The sequence below is a fragment of the Leuresthes tenuis genome, unplaced genomic scaffold, assembly GCF_036924035.1.
Source record: "Leuresthes tenuis unplaced genomic scaffold, fLeuTen1.0.hap1 SCAF_20, whole genome shotgun sequence".
Classification (NCBI taxonomy): domain Eukaryota; kingdom Metazoa; phylum Chordata; class Actinopteri; order Atheriniformes; family Atherinopsidae; genus Leuresthes; species Leuresthes tenuis.
In genome coordinates this window covers 13,189,174-13,215,706 of record NW_027325374.1, presented here as the reverse complement: position 1 = coordinate 13,215,706, position 26,533 = coordinate 13,189,174, and the positions used below count along the sequence as shown (strand labels likewise).

At 40.7% G+C, this 26,533-nt stretch overlaps 3 protein-coding genes across 3 annotated transcripts; 1 reads left to right on the top strand and 2 right to left on the bottom strand.

Moving 5' to 3' along the window:
• Nucleotides 1–1,158: 1,158 nt before the first annotated feature.
• On the bottom strand, nucleotides 1,159–7,373 carry kcnh6b (potassium voltage-gated channel, subfamily H (eag-related), member 6b). The gene is made up of 11 exons (XM_072372916.1): nucleotides 7,308–7,373; nucleotides 5,734–6,159; nucleotides 5,149–5,542; nucleotides 3,913–4,112; nucleotides 3,556–3,813; nucleotides 3,239–3,442; nucleotides 3,019–3,124; nucleotides 2,586–2,849; nucleotides 2,122–2,302; nucleotides 1,555–1,759; nucleotides 1,159–1,455 (listed from the first exon to the last, which is right to left on the bottom strand). Exons 1-11 carry the CDS (start codon nucleotides 7,371–7,373, stop codon nucleotides 1,159–1,161), a joined length of 2,601 nt encoding a protein of 866 aa, XP_072229017.1.
• Nucleotides 7,374–9,387: 2,014 nt separating this feature from the next.
• On the bottom strand, nucleotides 9,388–12,376 carry taco1 (translational activator of mitochondrially encoded cytochrome c oxidase I). Its single transcript, XM_072373751.1, has 6 exons — nucleotides 12,340–12,376; nucleotides 11,883–12,165; nucleotides 11,697–11,803; nucleotides 11,207–11,334; nucleotides 10,475–10,637; nucleotides 9,388–10,094 (listed from the first exon to the last, which is right to left on the bottom strand). The coding sequence occupies exons 2-6, from the start codon at nucleotides 12,160–12,162 to the stop codon at nucleotides 9,885–9,887; spliced, it is 888 nt and encodes a 295-aa protein (XP_072229852.1). The 5' UTR covers nucleotides 12,163–12,165; nucleotides 12,340–12,376; the 3' UTR covers nucleotides 9,388–9,884.
• Nucleotides 12,377–14,600: 2,224 nt separating this feature from the next.
• Nucleotides 14,601–24,611, top strand: pth3r (parathyroid hormone 3 receptor). Its single transcript, XM_072373750.1, has 13 exons — nucleotides 14,601–14,666; nucleotides 18,738–18,843; nucleotides 20,624–20,734; nucleotides 20,974–21,098; nucleotides 21,321–21,415; nucleotides 21,628–21,781; nucleotides 22,569–22,722; nucleotides 22,810–22,870; nucleotides 22,955–23,021; nucleotides 23,106–23,200; nucleotides 23,722–23,863; nucleotides 23,994–24,035; nucleotides 24,129–24,611. The coding sequence occupies exons 1-13, from the start codon at nucleotides 14,601–14,603 to the stop codon at nucleotides 24,609–24,611; spliced, it is 1,701 nt and encodes a 566-aa protein (XP_072229851.1).
• Nucleotides 24,612–26,533: the final 1,922 nt, after the last annotated feature.

Below are 26,533 nucleotides of genomic sequence, written 5' to 3'. Positions count from 1 at the left end.
TTAGTATGAATTGAACATTATTCAGATTTCTGCGCCAGTGATTTTATTCACGGCCACATTTATTCATTTAATAAACCGTCCTTCACAGTTAACACAGTTGTACAGAACCTCCGGTACAGATTTACAGGTTGAAACAATGCATTCTTTTGTGGATTGAAACATACTGAAAAAACTGCCTGAAATATGTCATTTAGTTTTACGACTCAATTGTTAAGAGCTCCAGATGGGATGTTGGGGTTAGGGACCATTGAAATAAGACACGGAAAAGGGCAAGAGTTGTATTAGATGGAGCTAGAACAAAACAAATTAAGGTGGTTCAGTGATGCGACACAGATTAAATGTTGATTAATGATTTACAAATACAGTAAAGAAATGTGCAGCTGCTGAAAAGAAATGATTTGTTATCATCTGAAAGCAAAAGTGACTGCACATCTTCTCTTAACAAAGTCAGCAGAATCGGTTTGTGAGTTATTTGTTTTTTCTAAGAGGTAGACTTTATAGGTAGACGTTTGAACCCTTTTCTCCTTTATATTTTAGTTCATTTTGAAAAGCAGCTGCTGCCTTTAGCTTTATATTTACTAAAATACAAACTTTCCAAAATCTGGAAGTACTGCTTTATTTTCAAGTAACATTATTAGTCAGTAATAGTGTCATGTTGTCATTATTAGTCATTCTCATTAGTCCAAGTCTCTGTGTAACAGCAACGTTCAGTGGTCAGTAGATCAGAGCCATAACCTCAGGTTAAAGATGGATTAAAGCTCATAGGATAGGGATAGAACAGGGCTTGAACATTGATAAGATGGTATGGAGTAAGATCATATAAAACAAGATAAAAGAAGAAGTCTTTTTTGAGTCCTGTGCAAATAAATGAGCAATTGTCCATTGGAAAATATGATAGTTGTTCTGCGTCAGTCCTTTATACAAAGAAGATGAATTGTTTCCAAATGTTACTCTTGAGGCAAAATCTTCAGATGTACTGTGCAAAACTGAGAATATGTAAACTTGTCTCAAATGAAATCATTCTTGGCTACCACTATCTGATTTGGACAACAGTTGCTGCCCAGATGTGTACTGATATCTGTTTGTTTGCGATCAGAATTGATGGACTTTACAAAGATTTTTTTGAGACCCTATAAGTAGCTCAGAGTTTTCTGGCAGTCAGGTGACAGGCAGCACTGGGTCTGAGAAGTGTTTCTGGATCTCGGCCCGTCCTGAGGTGGCATCCAGGTTCACTGGCAGTGAGGGGTAGCGAAGGTTCTCGCGCAGCCTGGAGTTAACTGTGAGGGAAGATTCGACAGACTGCTGGGGAAGCTGCAGAGTTAACCCTTTATGGGTGTCGGTTTCAGGGGTGAGGGTCATGAACGTTGTGTCGTCAGATGCTGCAGTCATATGGATGCCGCTGGATAGAGACTCCTGGGACTTCTTGGAGGATTTGAGGTCAGTCTGGTCAAAGTTCTGTAGTAAATAAAAAAAATAAGGAAGTTCATTAAAGTTTAGACTTACTTTGGATGTTAAGTTTATGCTTTTCCCATGTGTCTTGGTATGATTCCATACCTGTATCGGTGCTCGGCCATCCATCTGTGCGGGCGAAATGGGAAACATGCTGGGCAACTCTAGAGTCCCAGTCCCATATAAGCCAGATGAATCAGTTGGAATGTTAGTGGACGATACAGTGCTGTAAGCTGGAGGTACAGGGGCAATCTGCCTCTGGAGAAGCTGCAGAATAACGTTGATGTCGGCTGTCATGCGTGACTCCAGTCTGAGAGGGTTAGAAACAAAGAGATGAACAGAGGACTACTGGTGTGGCTACTGTCTTAAGCCTACATGCCCCTGCTGCATCCAGTCATCGCATCCTTATACCTGAACGTTTAGCACACCAAATGGATCACTTTTCTGATAATTCATCTCTGCCATACTTATACTGATAAGCATCCTGTCCAGTCTTGCTTTTTAGCTGGTCTGGTTTAATTTCAGATGACACTTAAAGACACCAACAGAAGACTATAAATGATAGAATACAGTGTGTTTATTGTGGGAAATAATGAAGCAGTTAAGAAAGAGTCACAGGCACTGCTGTGATTTGTGGCTTAAAATAAGCTGAAGTTTAGGTGAACAATTCACCTATTGAGCTGTGAATGCAAAACTTCAAGTCGAGACTCGAGGTCACTGGGCCGTTCCTCTGTGAATGGTGGGTGGTGGTTTGAGGTGTGCACAGAGGAAGATTGCCACACATGATTGGAAAGCTCTTGTGACCCTCGGCCTGGCCAGTATCGATACATCCCTGGCACATTCAGAGAGGAGGCTGACAAAAACAAAGACAAATCAATGTAAAATATTCAACCTTTTTTCAGTTTTTGCCAAAATGGAGTTACTCTCTCCTGAAGACAACGCTGAGCAAACGGGAAACACTTTTCTTCCTTTACTTAATAGCATCATCATTAAACACATTTGCATAATCCGTGCGCAACGACTCATCTTGAACTCAAAAATTAAACTTTGAAGACAAAAGGTGGCAAGATGTGCTTCATCTAAGGAATTGTTAGCCTTTCTAGGACAAACTTCAGACAAGATAAATCCCCACCTACCTTGGTGGCCCCGATCCAACACTGCATCCCTGTCCACTGAGGTTCCAGTCTGGGGCAGCAGTTGCACAGCAGGAGGAGAGTAGTCCCGCATGGCGTCTTCTGAAGGGTAAAGCTCTACTCTGGCGTTGTGAGCAAGAGGCTTTGCCATGTGCTTGCTTGACTGAGAACATGAGGATCCACAGCTCCAGTGGTCCTCCCAGCCTGCCTGAGGTGATGAGTGATGGCAGGATCGAAGAGGATATGAGTCTTCGTGATCAATTCCATCTGTTCACAGGAAAGCATATCGGTCACTCGATTACAGTAGATTTTTTGCCTTCTCATCCCATTCAAGTAGTAGCCTGGTTCTGACAGAGTCTGAATGGAAATGCCAACAAAAAATCTTTTGAGCTTACGTAACCAGTGAGTGACAGCGATTTAGTACCACATATCTCACCTGGCCTTATTCTACAGTCAAGGGAATGGTTTCTGTGTTTTGGTTTGGGGCGACATTCCCAGTCATCCCCTGAATCATCAGTTGTTATCAATGGCACTTGATCAGCCTGGTGACCACAACAAAAAGTGATTCATTATTTTTCCCAAATGAATTCATCACATATCTCAAATCATTCTATTTTTACCCATAAGTCAGTAACATCAACATTGCTATCTCTAACCAACTGCCAACGCACATCTCGCAGGTCAAAAGTGATCTCCAGGTTCCTCCAGAAGTTGTCGGCAAAGCTTGGATAGACATCTAGAACCTCAAGCAAGTCATCCCGAGGGATACGGTGAAGGTCACAATAAGTGATGGTGCGAACGTCTGCATTGGACCTCCCTGGTTCATCGTATAGATAGATAAGCTCGCCAAAGATGTCATTCTTTTCTAAAAGAGAATGTTTATGTTTTATTTGAATACAGAGTTTTTTGAAGAATGTTTTTAGGATTTCTTTGACACACTACAGTCAAAGCACCTACAGTAGGGTTACATAGCTTTACCCAATATGGCTACCACCACATCATCCCTCATGACCTGGATGGAACCACGTGAGATGAAGAAAAGAGAGTCCAGGATGTCTCCGTAGCTGATCAGAGTATCTGCTGGAGGGGCGTGGACTGTCCTGATCCTCATTGCTAAGGCACGCAGACATGCTTGACTGCCTCCACGAAAAGCTTCGCAGTTCTGTAGCAGAGAACGATTGAGGTGCAAACAGATGTCTGCCTGCAAAGACTCTGGAAATCCCTTTAACACCTGAGTATGGGAATACAAATGCTTAAACACGTCAGTGATTAGATTTAAAACAAATACGGAACAACCAGGGGTAAACGCTGTCACCTTTTGTTTGCTTACAGCATTCATGTCTATGCCATTTGTGTAAGACCAGGCATGCTGAAAATACTCCTCCAGCCTTTGGCGCAGACTACCCGGAATTTGGTGAAAGCGGATAAATTCTTTGACCCGCAGCATCTGGGTGTGGTAGCGGGTTGTACCAGAATACAGCCGCTGGATGATTGCAGACACATTCCCAAATATGCTTGCATACATTAGAGCTAAGAGAGAGGAAGAAATACACAGATGATTGTATCATTCAAGCTGTAACATTTGCCAAAAAAGAAGATTATGTCAAGTCTAAATGCTTCTTCTGCATTTTATATGGGACATTTGTATTTTTAAGTTGGGGGGGCTGTGTGACGTACTTGTGAAGTTAGTAGTATTTTTTTTTCATTCACTAATGAAGCAAATCAGAGACAAACTTCTGAAAAGCTGCTAAAAAGAAATTGAAATCTGACTTTAAACAAAAAAAACTACGCTGCTTGGTGCTACCAGAGGGTGGTGGTATAGGCTAAATTGCTTGCTGTTGTAATTCAGTAGAAGAAGTAAAAACAAATATCCAGGAGGAAAAAATAACTACAACTGCAGTGGACATACACAAGAGGAAAATGGATGAGCTCTTCTTAAGAAATACCTTTCATATCCGGAGATATTTAGAATATTATATCTGGGAGTAGTTACGGGAGTTAACTATGTGCTGGCCTAAACTGGAGACAGCTGTAGAGTTAGATACGTTTAATCTTTGGCATGTCAGATGTGATCTGTAAAAGTGTTTCCATTTTCAGTAATGTGCATCAGGTTTTTTGCCAAAACAGACAGAAACTACATGAAATAAGTGTACGTTTTATTTTTACTAGTATTATTCTCTCCATACGCTTTTTATTCACATTTCACATTGTCGTGTCTTCTAAATGCAAATCAAAAAACGGCAGTGAAAACCAAACTACTGTCTTATCTGCTGATGACATCAGAACGCTACCAAATTGGAGAAAAACAAAAATCCTGACCAACAAACCCAGCTAAAAGCTACTTAGGAGAGAATTCTTTTTATTATTATTAATTACAGAAAGAAAGTATCAAATAGAAAGGAAAAAAAGGTTCAATTATAATTTTCATGTGAAGATTAGGTTGGGTTCTACCATCTGTAGATTGTTTGTTTAGCCTCTTACTTGGCTGGATGAGAACCAGATTATAAAGGTTGTCATGCCTCCCTAATAATTATCTTACAGTCCTCAATAGTGTTATACAACTCACATCCAATGACCATGACGCAGATGGAAAAGATCTTCTCCGAGTTGGTGTTTGGAGAGACATTACCAAACCCCACGCTCGTCAAACTGCTCAAAGTGAAGTAGAGAGCGGTGACGTATTTGTCTTTGACTGATGGACCAGAGGAGGAGTCGCTGTCATTGTATGACTTTCCCAGTTGTTCAGCCAGGTTGTCCAGCCAGCCCGTCTCCGTATACGGCCTCTCCACAAAGCCAATGGCGTACCAAATGCAGGCGAGCCAATGGGCAATGAGTACAAAGGTGCACATGAGCAAGAAGAGGACAGCAGCTCCATATTCAGAATATCGATCCAGCTTTCTCGCCACACGGACCAATCTCAACAGTCGAGCTGTTTTCAGTAGACTTGTTAGTGTTGCCATCTTCGGTTTCCATTAACAATGGGGAAGAAGATGTTAGTCAGATTTAGGCATTTAGTATTAAGTAACTTTAGAAAAAGTCAGGAAAGCATTGGAGACAATCCCAAAATAATTCACAAACCAATACAATATGACCATGGGTATTCTAAGAAGCATCCCACAGTAAAATAAGCAAAGAACCAAAATCTGTTTACCTCATCAGAGCCAGAGCTGAAAATGAGAAGGTCAAAGGGGATCGCTGCAAGCAGATCAATAGGGAACCAGCCTTTGATATAATGCTTGGCTATCCGGCTCGGCTGTGTGATCACCTCATCGTTTTGGTCAACGTACGTTGTGCGAAGATTGATGACAATGTCCGCAATAAACAGGACATCCACCATGAGGTCCGCTACATTCAGAGGGTTACATGTGTAGCCACAGCTCCTCTGTCGTAAATCCCCATGCTCATCCAAGAGGAAGGCAGCTGAGTAAGGAGTAAATACAGCTGTGTAGAGGACCAGGATGAGGATAATCCAGTCCCAAAATGCCTTGAAGGGGCTGTAGTGAAGCAGGATCCACCATGTTGTGTCAGGTACTTGGAGTTTATATTCAGGTAGTACATCAGACTCCAAAGAAAGCACCTTAAAAAACATTTAAAAAATGTAAATAAATGGTTAATGTGTCATAAGAAAATGTAGAATTTTATTCCACAGTGAAATATGAAACATATGCAATGTTTCATGTCATTTTGATGCAACTATTTCCTCTCAGAGATGTAAAAATCATTACAAATTCATAAAACTGCCAAGAAGATTTGATCTTTTGGATAAAAGGAAAACAATAAACCGAGTGCGTGATCTGAAAGAAGCCTTTTTTTTTTAAAAAAACGTTTTTTTCATTTTTGAATTAATACTTCCTAACAGACCTATCTAGGAGACGTTCGGTGTAGATCACACTCTTGGTGCAGGCTGTATGCTCTGGTTTTGCGATCCTGTAGGTCTAACAAATGCTTGACCATCCCGTCACTGGTGACTCTCAGCAGACTTCAGTAAAGATTATATCCAGAAAGTTAAAAAGCTAAGAAACTAAATTCAGAACAGAGAGCAACGACGTCCTGTAATCAACGCTGTGTGGGCTGCCTGAACAGCTGGTGTGTTGGAGGGCTGGAATGCTAAACTGGATGTCACAATCGAGTTAACGTCCTGCCACAGTCATAGTTTTTGTCTTTGGCCCAAATTCAAATTAATATTAGCTGCCCTGAAAAATGTCCCTGACTGTGCTCATAGCTCTATCAGTTGTATTGCTCTGTAAGATCAGTTAGATAGATAAATCATCAGATGGAATGGAGTTGTAAGGTCAGTTGCAAGCACTTCTCTTGCATTTGTTTCCCATCCACCACACAGCATCCAGTGATGGAGAGCGGAGAGCCGCAGGGCTACAGCAGCAATAACTGTAGCTTTGAACTGAACTGTCCCTATGTGTGTCTTTGTTTTTCTCCCCCATGAGGAAAACATCCAGCCACCAAACCACATACTGATTTTTCCATTAGGGGGTTAATTAACAGCGGTCTTCCATCATGGCAACATTCATCGGGCTTCTCTTCCTTTCTTAGCAATCAGAACACCCTAACTGTGTGCACTAATGACTGGCTGAACCTAGACAGCAGGAAAAGCGATAATGAGTCACCGGAAATCTGGTGATGAATGAGCGAGTTCATTAATTCACAGATGCAACTTTGTGGCTGTCACACAGCCAGCGACTGAGCACACGTGATTGTCGGTCTCTGTACCTGGGTGACCTTCTCTGTGACGTTCTGAGGGCGGTCCATCCCCTTGGAGGGGCTCCGCAGCTCCATTCTTGGTGTTTGAAGTGAACAGCATTCAGGGCTCCTGATGGCTGCTTCCCCACCCTTCATAAGGTCTGAGTCAGACATGAAGTTCTGCTGGACTGAAGATGGTAAAAAAAACATAGTTTGTATTCAAAATTAGGCTACAGGAATTGGTTCTTTAATTTTGTACATTCCACTCATTTTTAAAATGACATTATACTATTAATACATATACAATATTACAATAAGTCACATTATCGCTCCCCTTGTGTAGTTATCATGGAACACTTGATTTAAATAGTAGATTTCCACACTTTTGTGTATATTTTCAGAAACACTAAAATCTAATCCCTTAAGCAATAGAGCAAGTCAGTATTTGACTCAGAAAGTGTTACTAGGTAAGAACAGCATCGGTTATTCTGTAGAAAGATACCTTACTAGTTGATAACATTTTCAGAAATATCTACAAATATATTTGTAAAAACAACATACCTGATTTGAAAGCAAAAAGCCAAATGATTGTTGTTCTGGACCCCTAAGCCATATCCTCCCTTTGAGAGCTTGTTAGACATGTGTTGTCTTGTTGGCTCATATTTAGACAAAAACTAATGCTCTTCTTGTCAGCGCTATGTGGCTGCAGATGTCAATGTTGAACCCTCCTCACTGGCAAAGTGCAGAGGACTGCCCTGCAGCACGCCAACATTGGAACCCAATCAATGCCACGCTATAGCTGAGAGGAAGCAACAGAAAAATCAATGTTGGGCATTGATAACAAAGCAAGCTGGTTCAGAGCCACTACACTGGGCTTCCCTGTTGGCATCGAATCATCTAATCAGTGCTCTTGGAGCTACTTTGGTGTGAAAGGTTGCATTTAATCACTCGTTACACGTGCAAAAAAACGTCACACAAAATCAGCCGAGTGAAGCTACACTACCCACTCAACATGTTTCCTACATGCTGTTTATGTAGGATCTTATTGACTGCATAGTTGGCACAATAGCAATATGAGGGGGTAATGACCCATGATGACATCTGTTCAAAATGCCCTTCAATTGTAACCTTCATCATTCGAGGTATTCTTTATTTAAAAATAGATTTAATGTTTATAGCTTCAGCACTTTTGGTGAGGTGGAATAATATTTTACAGATTAACAAGAGTATTACACAAGCTGATTCTATAGAGGTAACATGTTCGCTCGTAAATGACATCACTTGTTATGCGTGGCTAATGTGCAGCTTTTGGCAGTGAAGGACAGCTTTTATCTTCCTTTTGCGGTCAGCAAAAAAAAAAAAAAAGCACACTCTAAACTTTAGTCTATTTTGAGTGCTTTAAGACAAAAACATGATATGTTGCAAATTGGACTAACAGTATGAAATGGTATTCATCTGGTTTCCAAAGTGGGCGCGGTCAAAGTGTTATGGAGGTTGTGCGGATGGATGAAAATGGATCGAAATGCGTGCCGTTGTATGTTGTCACTTGTGTGTCCATCTCAGGAACACAGGCATGTCTCCAAGCTAAGTCTCCCTCATTTGTGTGTTCATAAAATGCTGTTTTAGTGTCAGACAGCTAAGAAGACGTGTGTGAAAAAAAAGGGGTAAAATATTGCATTTGGTATTTAAAGCAAGAGTTGTTAGAATTTTTTCTGTTTATTATGAAGTGACTCTGGCCTTACAGCTAATGCCCTAAAGGGGTAAATCAGTGGCAAAAAAAATAAAAATAAAAAAATAATTTTTTCAACAAGCTTAGTTTTTTTTTTTTTTACCTTTCTGAAAAAAAAACATCAGTGTGCAATCAAGACAGTCAAGTATTTTTGGCGTTTCAGCTTATTTGGAAGCTACGCTGTGGACCAATAACACAGAATGATGATCGATGATCAATCCTTCTGCCTCCGGTGCTGCTAAACTGAAAATAGATTGTACAGTTAATGTGATGTATTGTGCAGTACTTTAAATAAAATGAAACAAAAAAAAATACTGGCATATTTTTAGATGTCAGATTATGACACAGAAGAATTGATGTTGAATTGAAGATAAACATGCGTCATTCACAAATCTTTATTCAGAGTATTTCATATGTCTGGATGGACTGATAGATTGTGTTTGTTTTATCCATGAACACTTCTTCCTTCCTCAGCTTGTAGAATTTCACTCAGTGTTTTCAATTATGAATACTTGTGCAGACCCTGCTTCACAAACCAGGATACAGGATTCACCAACAGAGAGAGGCAGATTTTATTTCACTCTGCTTCAGTTTGAGAAAGCAAGGTTCTGCAAACATACTGAGAAGGACCAGTCGGTGGAAAATCCTGCTGGGAAGTGGTTGCATTGTGTCCCTCAAAGGAAATCAGAACAGAACAGTGACCACAATTACATTTATCTTCCATGTTTTCCCACAAGCAAAGCATCGAAACAGTCTAAGGATAACGTTTGTTCTCTGGTGGCATACAGTAGTATTCGCGTCCAATGATGTACAAGGTCTCAAATGGCAAATCCTTTGTCTGCGAAATCAGATATCCCCGAGTGTCCATAAAACTGCACTCAGCTGTCAGCCTGGATGTTGTCCCACACTCGCACTACATCTGGACAGTCAGTGAGGATTTCTATTAGAGTCGAAGCGGATTCCATCTGGTCCTGGTCCAGAGACGTATAGTTGCGGGGAACAAACTCCAACCCAGCAGATGTAATCTGGATTCCCAGCTCCTTCAGTGAGGTCCGCACCTTATTCAGGTCAGTCATGTCACAAATGAACTGAGGAGAGGCAAACAGATGATGCTATTAGTTCAACTGTGGCTGTTTGTATTCAGTTGTGAGGATTAAAAACATCACTCATCTGTGCAACTCATCTTTAGGACAATTTTACATTGTAGAGCATTATTATAAACCAATAACTCCACAATTTTTTTGCAGATAACCTCACATCTGCCCATCTCTGCCTCTCTAAGGTGCTCTTTTTTTATGGCCAGTCACATTACTGACATGTTGCTGTCGACAAAGTCAACCGACTATCAGACAATTTTGTAAGGACTGCCATATAATTTAAGATACGTTATCTCTGTGAGTCTGAGGGGACTCTTTGAAAAGTTTTGGCGTACGACAGGATTTAATTCTCCCTGCGGTTGCAGTCTCACCTTCAGCAGGGGCTTCTCCTCCTCGTCCTCAGCCTCTTGGACATCTTCAGCTCCCGCCTCGATGGCCAGCTCCAGAGCTCTCTCTGCGGTGATGTTCTGACCCGGCACCACCACCACGCCTCTCCGGTTGAAGTTGTGACGGGCTCCATCTGACAGCATCCCTCTGAAAATAGGTGGAAAATTGCTTTTTTTTTTTTTTTTTACATTTTCTTTCTGAAGTCAGAGATCCACAGGTTAACATTTTCTCTAATTCATAAAAACACGGAATAATAATAATAATCGAGCAGATGTTGTGTAAATAACGCAGCATTTGGGCAATTTAACTATCAAGCCAGCTGTATAAACCAATACAGTACAAGGTTTTTCTGCTGTATTTACTATTCTCTGCATGTGTGGGGACATCTAGTGGTTACTGCCTTTTGCACACTCCCACCCACACTGTCCTGTATAAATGATCTGTGGTCCTGCTTGTCCCTAAACTTCAATTATACATTAAGTATCACTCCATCCCATCTGATCCGCCCCAACACTCTGCTATCTTGTATTAATGAATAATTAAATGGTTTGGCTGCATTATTGCGATTCAGTTATATATGTGAACAGCTGATAGTTATTTTACTTAATTGTAAAATTAAGTAAAATTGTACTTAATTGTGGCTGTAATGGGTGACATCTCTTCATTGTCGAGGATTCGAGGAATAAAGAAATTGTAGTGAAACTGCTTGTTCTCACCCGTTCCTGGCGAGCATGCGTTTCATGTCCTGGTTGGTGCGGGAGTTGTTGTCCGTCAGGACCTCGATGAGCAGCAGACATCCACCGGGCCCCCGAGCTTCAAACATGTGCTGGGACGTCGGTTTAGCCTGTCGGTGACAAAGTTGTTTTATGCAACTTTAGGAAAACAAATGTTTTCATTACACTTTTGACGGTGTGATCTTGGATCAAGAACTCCAATGAGTACAAGCAGTTCAACATTATTGTACCTGAAACTTCAAAATAAATCTTAACAGATGTTGTTGGGGCAGACCTAAAGATATTTTTCTTTTTACTTGGTATGATGTCAGCATCATACCACTATTTGCACTATGCTACACACTGATGATGTCATGTTTTAAGAAGTCGGTAAATGGTAGATTATACATTTCAAGAGACTTGAAGATTTAGATTTATTTATTCTTAATTGGTTTCTTACTCATTTATGTGCGACATTGAGTTGTCAACCTACCGCACTCTTGATCGCTGCGTCTACGGATGCTTTCGGCATGTTCTTGCTCCTGCACTGCTCCAGTATTTGGGCTAAGTTTAAATTCAAGTCTGGGTTTGATCCACCCTCTGCAGATGACAATTGCACATGAAGTCAGTCTGAGTGAAGGCGGCGCCTCATTGATTCATCAAAGCACCGCACACTTACCCTTCACAGCTATTCTGATCAGCATACCGAACTTCATGAACATCTTAGCTCTCGCCTCATCTTTAGGTCCCTTGATGTGTTTCACCTTCGACCACTTGTTATGACCGGCGTATAAGGCAGAGCACACCTGCAGCGTCCTGACGCGACACGTCCTCCACACCGGGAACAACGCGCATGAAGTCGGTGAAGGGACGGGCTGTACCGGGAGCCTGCCCGAGACCACGGCCAGCGTAGCGGGCCGCAGGGTCCGAAAAGCCCTGATCAGCGCCGGCCCCGCCATGCCCTTCACACACACATACAACCACAGCTAATGAGCGGAGTTACTGCTGCACATGCGGAGCCCAGAGCGCGTTAAACAGCAACGCTGCGTCTGCAGACCAGACCTTTAACTACAGCTAATACTAACTGTCAGAGCAATACATGAATAAAAAGACGCAAATAAAGTTTTCTAACTTACAGTCTTAACAAGTCAGCAGAGCACGCAGCAACTGCTGCCCTTGTTGTGAAACCGGCAGTTCCGGGTTAAGATGACGTCACAGTTTGCCCTATCAAAATGAAAGCCGCTTCAAATGGGACAATATCACGAGACTTCTTATGTTGTTGAGGGGCCCTCGTTTGATTTAGGCTGTACCAGCAATAGCAACTGTATATAATGTTTTTTTTTAAAGTATTATTGATATTATTGTCCTAATTCCTACATCAGTGATTAACACTGAAGGTGCTTTGCAGACACATCAAAAATTCCTCACTCAATGCAATTAGATACACAGACATCAAATTAAAAAAAAAAGATGAAAGAAGACAACAATAGCAGAAATACAAAAAAACTATGATAAGGACACCAGGGTAATTTATAGTAAGTGGCTTACATGAATACAAGAGATAAGAAGATGTGCAAAAGGCTACACTGTATGAATGATGAAAAACCGCGTAAATATTGAGAGGGGGGGCCACTTCGGAATCAAAAATTACTTCCATATTTGTCCCCAACGGACAAACATTGCAAACATTGAGAAATCTAGTGTGCATTTATTTTGCATGTTTTATGTTTAGATATAATCTCCAACTGTTCCAACTGTTACTGGATATTATGATTAAGGAGTAAGTACAAATGTGTGTGTGCTTCATATGAAACATGACCTTGTAGTAACATGTATATGGAGCTATTTAGTGACAAGACATTCACAGAGGACCCCCACTTCCACTTTAAAAAAAAACATCAAATCTTTGTTAAAAAAAAAAATCTATTAAATATTACTCTTTCATCAAATCTATTTTTTTGTACTTTATAGCCTTTTATTTCATTAGTAACATAAGTAACATGTGTTATGATAATAATGTTATAATAATGAATAGTAAAATTAAATAAAAACCTTGAATTAAAAAAATCTTAAAGTCCTCTATGAATGGATAAGTGTGACTTGCACGTGTTTCTGTTGATCAAAATGTCCACACAGTGCAAACAAGCTTCTCATCCAATGAACCTTTCCTCCTGTGGAAGTTTCCTTTTCACCTGTTTTTTTACTTTTACTAAGAATATGTCATATCTGTGCATTTGTTTAAAAATCATTTGTACAGAACGGTAGTTTTGTTCTCTGAGATGTTCTACTGTGGGAACTGCAGGAGAAACACTGGTTTCCTGCCAAGGAACAAGACTTAAATCATGCTGTTTCTATTTATGAAGGCTGGACAGAATAGGGCTCTGACCCTGTCTGCACACTGACCCAAAAAACAGAAAGTGACTGTGTGTGCTGATTCTGAATAATGTGTGTTCGCAAGCTCATTATAAGGACGACTCCCAGTTAAAATGGAACCTGCAAAGATTAGCATCGGCAGGGACTTTTCTGTGATAAGGTGATAAGGAGGAGTGCTGAGAGTTTACTCAGAGCTCACACAATCTGAATAATCTAATTGGGTTTTGTCCTTTTTAAGATCTGCATTCTTACACCTGTAGTTCTACCTCATTATGTAATGTGTACATGCACTGCTATTGAGGGCCATGCCTCTTTTCTTCCTCTGCAAATTGTGTGTAAAGGATTTATTTAAGTTCTGAAAGTATAGTTTCAACTTTGTATTACAGTGCCTGCTCTCACATTTGACAATCATAATGTAGTGAAAGTAATCTTGTCTGTAAGGAAGGGCCCCATTGAGTGACATGAAATGCACCATTACATTATCACTCTGCTGTGGGGATAGGAAATACTGAGGCAGATAAGTGGAAAAAGATAAAAACAGAAACGCAAACAGGATGGCAAACAAAGACTTGTGACCATAGCAGCGGAGCACAAAGAGTTAAAGACATGGCAGGCACAGCCAATCAAGGCCAACACGTCTCAACCTAGTTGTCCAAAGAGCTGTAAAAAGAGGAGGTTTCATCCTCACTGCTCCTCTGTCCACTCTGCTCTCTGACGGCCACATGTGCCCTCAGACCCGATCAGGAATGTCAGCTGAGCTTCAGGGAGAAAACTGGAAAAATCTGGAATTCTTTAAAAAGTCTTTGTGGATGTCAAGACATCCTGCAGCTCAAGAAAGGTCGTTTTTGTTGACTGATTCAAAAAGATATTAAAAGAAAATAAATCAAATTTGACCCACTGATGGGACACAAGAGAAGAACAAACCTCGGCAAGTTACGTCTACACCACCTGAGGAGGAGAAAATGATCTGAGAGTGCGCGGAAAGTTGTGTGTGTGGACCAAAGACGAAGGTTGAAAAGTCGTGATGTTGTCACCACAAGGAACTGGTGCTTTGGCTCTTTTCCACTGTTTGATAACAGTTACTGCACTGGTAAGTGTACTATATTTCTTCTTTTAATTTCATCAGAACTCTTTGCACAAATAGGAAAAAAAAAAGTTTATTTCTGCTTTGCTTTAATCTTTTAAAATCACACAATAGGCTAAATGTGTTTAATTATTGAATATTTTAGATAATAACATATAAAAAATAAATGCCTCTTCAGAGCAGTAGATGTTTATTTGGAGAAATAATCCTCCCGCAGTTGTGCTCATGGGTTGGTGGGAGGGAAATTATCTGTGTATATTTCTCAAAAGGGTGGTTTTTATGTTCTAAATTTAAAGTTTTCACACAGCAGTATCACATCTTACACTTTATTATTACACTGAGTCAGAAATAACAGTCTGACTGCTGCACTTTGGGCCATAGCTAGAAAATTTCAAGCATCTGTGATCCACTTTGATGGTTTGAATTTTTGACTAAGATTTATCGCCTTCGGGGAAATGTGCCAGCCATTCACCAGAAAGACGGAGTGGTGTCATTTTCCTCTGTTCCTTCAAGCAAATGAGATAATGGGGGATTTTTTTTAAGGCAGTCTTACTTAGAAATAAAGGCTTTTTTTTTCTCTTATTCATCATGGTCAACTGAAGGGAAATGATCAACTCTCTCTTGTTGCTTTCTTAGATTTTTACACATATCTTAAATGTATCAGTTGGTATGCGTATACTGAAATCACCCATGTGAGGAAGGGCCACCTTTAGCAGCTAAGACTGCATGCAACTATTTTTGATAACTTTGGTGGAATTGTCAACAACTCTTCTCTGCAGAACTGAGTGCTGCCACACCGGAGAGTTAAACTGCTCTGTTCAGGTGTCACCTCATAATTTCCCTGTGGTTGAGTATTGAGCAGGGCCAGCTGGACATAGGTCTTAATACAACCAGCATAAATCAACAGGTTTAGAATAACACCAAAGAGACACTGTGGCGACGAAGAAATGCAAAATTGACAATCAATCGTGAAAAAGGCCAAGATGATCATATCAGGTCATATATGATCATCGTGTTTCTCTACAAAACCATTAGGAAGTGAGACTGGACGGCTGCAGAGAGACGCTAAAAAAACCAACAATAAAACAATCGTACAGAGATGCACAAGAACACGTTTCAGATGGCCAAACTGAGGCACAAGTTCACCAAAGTTTTATGTAAGATCAGAAGAGATAAAACGACCAAAATGAGACTCCCAACACTCATAAGAAGATGCTAACTATCTGCAAAAAAAAACATAAACAGGGGATGACAAAAATGAGAAATCATGACACCACAAAAGTTAGACAACAACATGACCACAAAAAATAGTGAAAATATCAAAACAGAGCAAAAAGTAACTATAGTGATGCAAAATATGCTAAAGGTACATAGTTGGAGTCAAAACAATCACTTATCTGCATGATTTATAGTATTTTGCCTCTCCTTCAGTCTGTTTCTTTTTTAAATCTTTTGTCTGACGAAGGGGGGCACGTCGTACACATCTGTGCCTGGAACTTGTTGCTTTGTAATCTGTCCATGTGTTCAGGTCCAGACTTCGAAGGCTACTCATAAATTCTAATTGTATTTCTTTTGAGGCATTCAGAGGTAGGTTTAGTCTTACATTTGCATGTCCTGCTGTGTAAATCAGTTGCCCTTAAACTCACAGACTGACACAACCTGAGGATTTTCCGTGGTCATTTCTGTTGTATTCTGAGTAAAATAACCATGTAACAAGAGCCCAGTCCTCCTTATCGTTCAGCTCTCAAGTCATCAATCTCACACTTTCTCCCGAGAGGTTTAAGGGTCATCCAACTCCGTAATGCTCTCCAAGGTTGGCAGTGATTTAGATGCTTTGTATTGCTCAGATATTGCAGTCATGAACAATGACCTTCAATGAGGTGACATCAGTTTCTTTGATGTTTTCTCTGGAACTCTTGGGACTTCCTCAGTAAGCTGTTGCCATGTTCTTTGATGAATTTTTGATGGTTCTCCACTACTGGAAATGCTCACTTTTCTTCCTTATTTGTAGATAGTGTCTCCGTTTTTTTTGGACTCCCAAAACCGCAGAAATGTAGTACAAGCCCAGGATGATCTGTTTCAATGGCCCTCGTCCTCATTTGTATTAATTAATTTATTTATTGCATAGCCTGCTGCTCTTTAAGATTTTCTAGCCAAATTCCTGTCTCTGAAAATGGTCCATTTTGGAGACCACTTGACTTAACAGGACTGATTGAGATCAAACTTAAACTTGTCTAGTTGAGCTGCAGTCAGTTTCGCATGCTGTTGACAAACTAATGATGACAAACAGTCATTCAGGCCCAGTTTGCTTAAGAACACAATTATGAACAGTTTACAAAACAGTCATAATTACACTATAGTTATGTTTTTACTGTGTGTGTAAGACTTGTCTTAGTTTGAAATCTGATGCATCTTTGCTTGAGATTCACACAAAAATAGAGGAAATCAGGAGATGGTTTGAACACTTCCATTGGATTGTCGATGCGTCATGTAGTTTCTGTCAAAATGTGTCAATGTAAGAACGAGGTCAAGCAAACGTGGGAATATAATGAACTGCTGGAAACTAGTGGCAAATAAATTCGCAAATTTACCAGAAAACTCTTAAATCTAAATAGGAATATTGATTTGACAAAAAGAGCAGCTGCAGTTAAACTAAAAACCCAAACAGCAGCCCCTAATCTCCTCCATCAGAAATCACTTGCTGTCTGCTTTACCTCACAGCTCTCTGTCATCAGCTCCAACCTTTTCAGCCTTTCACTTACTGAAGCATGGGCCTCCAGCCACTAACACTCACCACTATCACCCCTAGGCCCCATCTCTTCATCTCTTAATCTTCTCCGGGTCGAACCCGAGTCTCGATCTCTGACAGACTTACAATCTCCAAATCAGTCAGCCTGAAAATCACTTCGCATGAGGATGAGGCCCGAGAGATCAGATGTTCTCACAGCACAAAGGCGAGTGGATGTGAAGACTAATTGTTTTACCAAAATGCAATATCTGTCAGTAGAAAGCCCCCTCGGCACACAGAAAGGTAAATGGTTTCCCTGCTATGATGTTTATCATTTTTGAGGGCTTTGCTCAGTATGATTGTACTCCAGAATTACACACACATACATACTGTAGATATTATCAGCCAAGCGACGACGTGTCGCCTCTGCTATTTTACAACAGTAAGAGATTTGAACTGCTCAACACTGAGCTCTGTTATTGACTTGTTCTGACAGTCCCTCCTAAAACAAATCACTGAAGGAAATGATCGCTGCTCAGCATTCTGACTGTTTATTGGAAACTCTGTTCTCCCGTTGGCAGTTTATTTTTGATGGCCGATGCCAAGAGTGTTAGTTATCACATATGAAATTACGTACACTTCTCCAGATGGGGTTTAATCTGTTTAACAAGAATTTTGTTTGGCCTGAGTGGACGGCAGCTGTGAGAGGCAGAACTCAGATCCTTCATTTCAGCTGAAGTCTAATGAACTAATGCATCAACATTTCTAGCAGCTCAAAAGTAAGGTTATATAGTACTATTAATGTAATGATCAATATTAATAATAAGGAGCTTGATAAGCAACACATTCATGCCAAACAGTCACAAAATCTTTTTCTTTAAATCTTGCAAAATTATCTCTATCATCGCTCGTTCTGTTATTAAAGGTAACCAGGAACACAGAGTGGCTTTCAGCAGCGTAGCCATGGTGCTGAGGAGAAGGTTTGCATGTGGCCAGCACAGTTTCCCCCACTGCTGGGCAAAAAGGGGTTAGCGGAGGATCACCACATACCTCATCCTCGCACAACTATTTCACAACACCTGGAGGAAGCACATGAGATCCTTAGGAGTGTTTGCGGTTGACAGATCATTCTACTTAGAAGGACACTTCTGACAGACTTTTAATAGGAAACCTTTTGTAGCTGCACGAATCTTAAAACATAATAAAATCAAAGTTTAGTAGTTGCGCCCACAAGCTAAGGCTGAGACCTGAATGCAGATACATTAGTCCTATTCAAATGTTGGGTTTCATTTTAAAAAAAAGAAAGTGTTCTCACTGATACTTTTTATCCATTTTTGTGTCTTTTACAGATAGACTCTGATGACGTCATCACACGTGACGAGCAAATCTATGTTCTGATTGGTGCTCATGCAAGGTGTGAAAGGATCATCCAGGCACAAATGGCCCTCATCAGAGGTTTGTGTGCTGCTTTTGATCATTTCAGAATGTTCCTGCCCTTTATTCGGAGTATCCGTGGGTCAGTGAGTGCATGTCCAAATGTATAACAGTGAAAATTTATTTATAACCTCAGTTATTCATTTGAAATCAGATATAACACTCATCCAATATCCTGCTAACCAGTAACTGTGATTCCGCCATTCAATTCACAATAGCAGCTTATTTTTAATTTGGGCTATGACGCAGAGGCTGTGTTAAATACGTTGGTACATTAGGACAAAGATCTGAGATCTGAGATGAAGCTGCAGTCAGATGTCAGAAGAGAAGCACGAGAATAATCACAGACAGAGAGGAACAGTGGTTGTTTAAATCTTCTCCAAAATGTCAGAGCAGAAACACATTCACACACTCATATCATATGAAACCTTCAAAGGAAACTTATGACACTTGAAATAAACTTCCTTCATTCTTATTTCACCATTGATTAAAACTTATTGAGATGCTTTACTAATGTAGGCTCCAGAGGTGGAAATTAATACGTTTTATGGTATTCTACTTAATTCTATAATTTTTAAAAAAAAACTTTACATCCACGAAAGAGCTAAATGTAATATATTCATTCACCTGACGGCTATCATACAGAAGGTCACACAATAACAATGAAGCCATATAAAGCAACGGCATACATTACATATAAAAAGATGTGACCATTTTAACGCATCCATTGGTTTGAATCCTGCCTCAGCTTTAATTCAGCTCTGGCAATAGCAAAAGGAATCATTGTGTTCTATTTCACAAAATGAACACAATGCTGCCTTGAAGAAGACTTCAAACCAGAGATTTAGACCATAAACTAATCAGTAAAACATTTTCTGAGGTGAAAAGTTAAGTGAAATGTAACGTACTTTTCTGATAAACTTGTATTCATTCAGATTTGTGTGGCTGTCAGCTGGCTATTGGACATAATGTCCAGCTGAGAGCTGGCTTCTAAGGCTTGGATTGTTTTTTTCTTACTGGAGGCTACATCTATCTCTGGTGTCCAGGCTGTGTGTAAGGGAGAGACAACACCCCAACAACAGTGAACATGGAGGAGATTCAAGTCCTGCAGCTGTTGATTTTTATTCGCTGTCTTGCAAACGGGGTCATGTGTCAACCCTAAAAAAAAAAGATGTGCAGTAGCAGAAAAGCAGCAACCCATTGTTAGACTTAAAGTTGTACATTGGATAGCTGTAGCTTAGGAATTAGAGTGGACGTCCCATCCTCTCCAGTTCACATTTTGAAGTGTTCTTCATTAACACTGATGCACTTGTCGATGTAAGAGTCACTTGTAAGATCATTTGGACAAAAGCACCACAAAATAATGATACACGCTTTCTGTGCAACAAGCTCCACTTCAACGAGCTTTCAAAAAGTACTGTAGCCTGAGCAAGAGGATGATATAATTCCCCAGGATTTCAAATTCAGGATGTGTACTCCCAGAAGCTGAACTCACTGAGATAATAACGACGTTGCATGCTGGTAACATTGAACTTCTGCTTAAATAATTGTGTTTTAGAAAATGAAAGGTGTCTATAAACATAAAGAGGACATTTAGCTGCTTATTTTTACCATAGTAATCACTTGTATACAGGACATTTACTGTTGATGGGGTATTTTTACACATTTTGGACTGTTCAACCATAATTGGGGAAATAAGAAATTCATGAATAAATAGAAAAAAAGAAAAAATTAAATCTGATTTAATTTCTGATTTTGTTTTTTCCCCTTTGTCTTGTTCTGTCTCCCATTATTTTTGAAGAAGGTGACTGTGTCCCAGAGTGGGATGGAATCATCTGCTGGCCGCGGAGCAGACCGCGTCAGCTGGTCTCGGTCCCGTGTCCAGAGTACATTTATGACTTCAACCACAGAGGTATTCAACTTTCAGAGACACTAACATGAGGAGATGAGTTTCATCCTCATATGTGGTTTGAATGTAGTCTCTGCAGTCATTTTATTTAAAGAAGATAAAACAAAACAAATTTCAAACTTTAATCGCTGAGCTCAGAGCCTGAAGGTTTTGTCAGGTTTATTTTAGACTTCTCTATTGTATTACAGTCTGTTTAATCTATGCTGTATTGCCTGTGACTACATCTCACACACCTGTGACAGGACGAGCCTACCGCCAGTGTGATGTGTCAGGGAACTGGGAACTAGTGCCCAGTAACAACCGCACTTGGGCAAACTACACTGAATGCACCAGATACCTGACCTCCAACCACAGAAGCCTTGAGGATGTATGTACTTGACCATTTGGATGTGTCTATGAACAGTTTGGGATTTGGTGGTTGGTTAAATGTGTCTGTTTGTGGCATTAAAGAGAGAAAAGTTTCAGCCTGCAGTTTGTAGATGAAGGATTTTCTCAGACACAGCTAGAAATACGTATGTGGTTCAGATCCTGCTCATCGACACCCGCTCTTCTGCACAGATGCACACTGTTAAAGTATGTTTTGTTTCAGAAGGTGTTCCAGCGACTCCATCTTATGTACACCATCGGCTACTCCATTTCTTTAGCATCTCTGTTGGTTGCAGTCTCCATCCTCTGCTATTTCAAGTAAGAAAACAGAAGACCTCCATCTAACTCCAATCCAAATCATCAAAGTGATTAAAGTTATTGAAAGTGTTTCTGCCTCTGAAATTACTTTATTGATGATGCATTCATGACTCACCGAAAGAGACAAATGAATTCATGCAATAATCTGAACGGCATTGCTGATTCAGATTTTATTCAGACTTCTTTCTCTCTGTCACACAAACACTTTGCAGGCGTCTCCACTGTACGCGCAATTACATCCACATTCACCTCTTCACCTCCTTCATTTGTCGAGCTGTTAGCATATTTGTGAAGGACGCTGTGCTCTCCTCCATATCTGATGACAATAAAGCTGAGCCTGAGCTCACAACAGAGAAGCCTCCTATGGTAAACAATGACCCTCTTTTTATGTTTAACACACGTGTTTAATTAGTTGTTCGTAGTCTTTGCGTCAGGACAGTGTACGTCGTGATAATCAGCACAGTGACTGTAGTCCATGTACAGTGCATGTGAGGTCATTTTATTTGACATTGTGACATTAATATAAGAATCTTAGATTTAAAAAACATGAATAAGTGAAATGTGTTATGAAGAAATGATTCAACATACTGGCAAATATTGTTTTTCGCCCTGTTGCTAATGGTTAAGATGGTAAGACTGGTATTAGTATAGCGCCAAATATTGAGCAACAGCAGTGTTAGGTCATTAGGTCAGCTGAGCTGACCTGTGATAGGTCATTAGGTCAGCTTTTAAAGAGTTAAAACTTGGGATTACGGCTGGAAGCATCCTCAAAAATTACTAATTAATGTTACTTTTAAGCAACCAAATCCAAATCAAACAGACTGCAGAAGTCTCTACTGGCTGCCTGACAACTAATGCCATACCTGTAGAAGCTTGATAATTTTCCATTATAATTTAATCAACAAACTGAACGTTATGTGGAAACTGTGTTTCAGGCTAACTGTCTCCCCCTTTTGACGTGTTTATGCTTTGTGAAGCTTGCTACAATTGATTTTCAGGCATAATTTTTATTTTTATTTTAGTACAAGTGTGTATGAATGTGTGTATGAAAATGGAATATTAAAAATTGTATCTCAAACCTGACCCAAGTGTTAAAATAAACCCTTCACCCATATGCTGATTCCTTCCTTTGGCTGTTGTTTTGTCTCATCAGGCTGGTTGTAAAGCTGCTGTAACCCTCTTCCTGTACTTCCTGGCAACCAATCATTACTGGATTCTGGTGGAGGGATTGTACCTCCATAGCCTCATCTTCATGGCTTTCCTCTCTGACAAGAACTACCTGTGGGCTCTCACCATCATGGGCTGGGGTTAGTGGCCCTGCAGCATGTTGCACTGTGGCCACAGCGCTAACAATGAACTAACATTCGGCTATTTTGTCTTTCTGCTCATCATAGGTGTTCCAGCTGTGTTTGTGTCCATCTGGGTCAGTGCACGAGCTTCACTGGCAGACACTCAGTGAGTCGTGAGATGCCTTTGTATATTTTGTTATTCATATTTGTCTCACCGTTGTTCACTTCACTTGTTCATCACTGCTTTCAGATGTTGGGACATCAGTGCCGGAAACCTGAAATGGATCTATCAAGTTCCCATTCTGGCAGCCATTGTGGTGAGATTTAGGCATTTCAATTCAATTAGCATGAAAGAGTTTCTGGTAATTAAGAAAAGTTGATTTATATTTCTTCTCCTGCAGGTTAATTTCCTCCTCTTCATTAACATAATCCGTGTACTTGCCTCTAAACTGTGGGAAACCAACACTGGTAAACTGGACCCCCGACAACAGTACAGGTAACTCTTCTTGTAATCCTCTAAGTTAAACACAAAATAAAATGTTTCTCTCATGTATGGACTCTGCCCACAAAACATGTCAGCTGACTGAAAGCTGACAGGCATTTGAGACTGCCCTCGAAAATGACCCCATTGGTCACTCTAGTGGTGGTTAGAGCAACTACATCTGAAATGTCTAAATGTTGTCCATCAAGGTAATAGTGGCATTGTAGAAAGAATGTATTTCAGTCCAGGATGTTTTTGACCTGAATAATGTCTTGTGATCAACTTAGCCCAATCATGAAGTAACCTAAGTGTTCTGGTGCTATTGAGTGGACATACAAAATTACCTCAAATCAGGGCATTATTTACCTCAGAGGTTTAGGATGTCAGGCCTCTATTACAGGTTATCTTTTATTTCAGAATCTCTGTGTTATTAGTATAACTGGTAAACTTTTGTTCTAAACTGACTTATGGGGGCTTGCTGATGTATCTATAAGGAACAATAGCTACATGAATGTACTTTTTGTTGTGTTCTGCAGGAAGCTGCTTAAGTCCACTTTAGTTCTCATGCCCTTGTTTGGAGTTCACTACATTGTGTTCATGGCTCTTCCCTACACTGAGGTTACTGGGCTGCTGTGGCAGGTGCAGATGCATTATGAGATGTTCTTCAACTCTTCTCAGGTCAGAACATAGCTATGAAAGCTAACTCTACCAGTAATGTTATGATACAGTGGTTAACATGAGTTAATATATTGCTACTACTATTGCACTGATTATCAATATTGACTCCTCCAAAATGTTTAATTTTCAGGGTTTTTTTGTGGCGTTTATCTACTGTTTCTGCAACGGGGAGGTAACAAAGCTAAATTATAGTTCTGTAGAGTAAATTCAAATTCACACTCATTTCACTTTGTTAAAAATGACAAACGCAACTGTTTGTTCTCAGGTGCAGGCAGAGGTAAAGAAGGCGTGGCTAAGACGCAGCCTGGTTCTGGACATCAAACAGAAAGCCAGGATGACCAGCAGTGGCGGAGGCAGCTGTTACTACGGTGGGATGATGTCACACGCCACCACCCACAGCGTCTGCTTGTCTGCTACCAATCCCAGAGCGCTTTCCTTCACAGGAGGGTCGGTGGGCTCAGGTGGAGCTGCCTCGGCCTCTTGTAGCTGTGGATCAGCAGTCAGGGCGCCACGCTACACTTTCCCAACTTCCCTCCACCCTCACAGCGGCCTGTGTGTATACGCTGTTGGTGACACAGAGACCTCAAGCCCCCAACAGGACCTTGCTGTGTGGAAACCAGGGGGGGCTGAGTCAGGAGTTTTTGCCAGACATACCAGCGCCGACAAAGGAAAGGTTGACTGGAAAAGTCGTGGAGCAGAAGATCCAGACAGCTCGTTATCTCTGAAGGAGCTGGAGACCATCTTGTAATTATTACGACTGGATAAGAGCTGCTGAGCAAGACCCTGTGGGGAGATTTATGGTTCACTGGATTTTTCTGTAGATGGGATCAAATTTTACTTGATACTTGAACAGTATGGGGATACAAACATATTTGCGATGCTTTATTTATTGGTTTCTATTATAATCTGAGCTCTTGAGTTACCCAAACAATTTTTGCTCTTTGTGGGTCTATTTATTTTCTGCTAGCCTATCATAAAAGCTAAGCTAAACAGTCAGGAAATATGTGACGCTGCAGAGAATTTAGGGAAGTCAGTGGACACATGTAATCACTGACACTTTTTTCAGGGTGATCCTTCTCCTTGATCTCATCTTCCCAGTGTTTGATTTTCCAAGCCACACTGGCTGACCCCCAGTTCAAACTGCACTTCCGACGACCCTCCCTTTTCCAGAAGCAGACCTCCGCATATTTTTTACGATGGACAGAGCATAACTCCAGGAGTTTAACAATCCATCTGTCACAATTTCATGCCTTTCAGGAGTCAGATGAGTCTAGACAGCATGTCTAGACAAATCTCCACCTTTGTTGTTGTCCATGTGGTCTAAACGGTCCTATTTATCAGTGTGACAGAGGCCTGAAGGCTCAGACACACATATTTTGCCCTTAAGTCCTTCCTTCGTGTAACCTCTGCCCTCAGCGCCCTCACAACACTGTCCAGTATTTCGCACACTCTCCCCAGGCCGCGGCTCGAAGCAACAGGCATCTGAGTTGTTTCTGAGACCTCGAGCATGAGTGACAAACCAGCAACACAAGCCACTAGTATTCACAAGACAAACAGACACAAATCTGTCCTTGTAAATATTTTACAACTGTTTTGGTGTTTAGACATAGAGAGGACTGCTCAGTGTCTATGCAGTGTAAAAATAATTAGGGCAATTTAACAGAACTGAACTAAATCTTAAGTACAACAGGACTGCAAATGTATCGCCAGAGTTGCTGGAGGAACAGGAGTGAGTTGCATCATGGGAGATAATAGACTGAGTTTCGGTACTCTGTTGCAAAAATAAAAACGCTGCATGTTTAGTTGTCCTTTCTGGTTGGGGCATCTTGAGAGATTAAGACAACAGAGGTAAGACCATTTACCAACGTGTGTATACATACATGCAAAGGTTGGGGCACGCCACTCACAATATTTCTGCCGCCGTGAACAGTCACGCTTGTACATTGCTGACCAAATCTTTCAGAGGCATTTTTTTTCACCATTTCCAACAGACTATATGTATCGTTTTTGTTTTTCAAAATTCTCAAATAACAACTGGGAGAAGTACAATACCAAAGAACAATTGACCCAATAGATTTTAACCAAGACAGTCACAGACTTTATGGTCCCAACAATCAGCAGCCTAGAATTCTGAAAATTGAAATAATTAATGCTCTCAAGGCAAAGGAGGCCTGCAAGTAGATGGCAAATACTTTCAGGTTAGTGATTCTTCAGTTTTAAATGTAACAAAAAAAACTGTCTGGTATTATAAATGTGGAGCTCAAGCTGAGGTCTGGAAGACCAAGAAAACTCTCAGAGATAATTTTTCATAGCTCTGTTCAAATCAAACCCCCTGTCTCGTTGTAGCAGACCTTGAGGAGGAGTTAGCAGACTCTGGAGTGGCGGTTCACTTTGGGATTTGAAGCATTCAAAAAAATGCAGCAGCAGAAAAATATGCATGAGTTATTGCTCCGCCACTAGGACAATAAAAAACACGCAATTCCCACCCAATCCACACCCAACAACATGAAGAGGCAACCCGCTGTCAGCTCATTAGAGAGGAAAGGGTTGGGACCGAAGGGTATCCATGAGTATTGTCTGGCACTGAGCAGCATACATGAGCATTTCCTCTCATTGCGGGAGACGAAAGAAAAAGGGAGGGAGGAGGATGCTGGGAAGAGGAAATGAGCC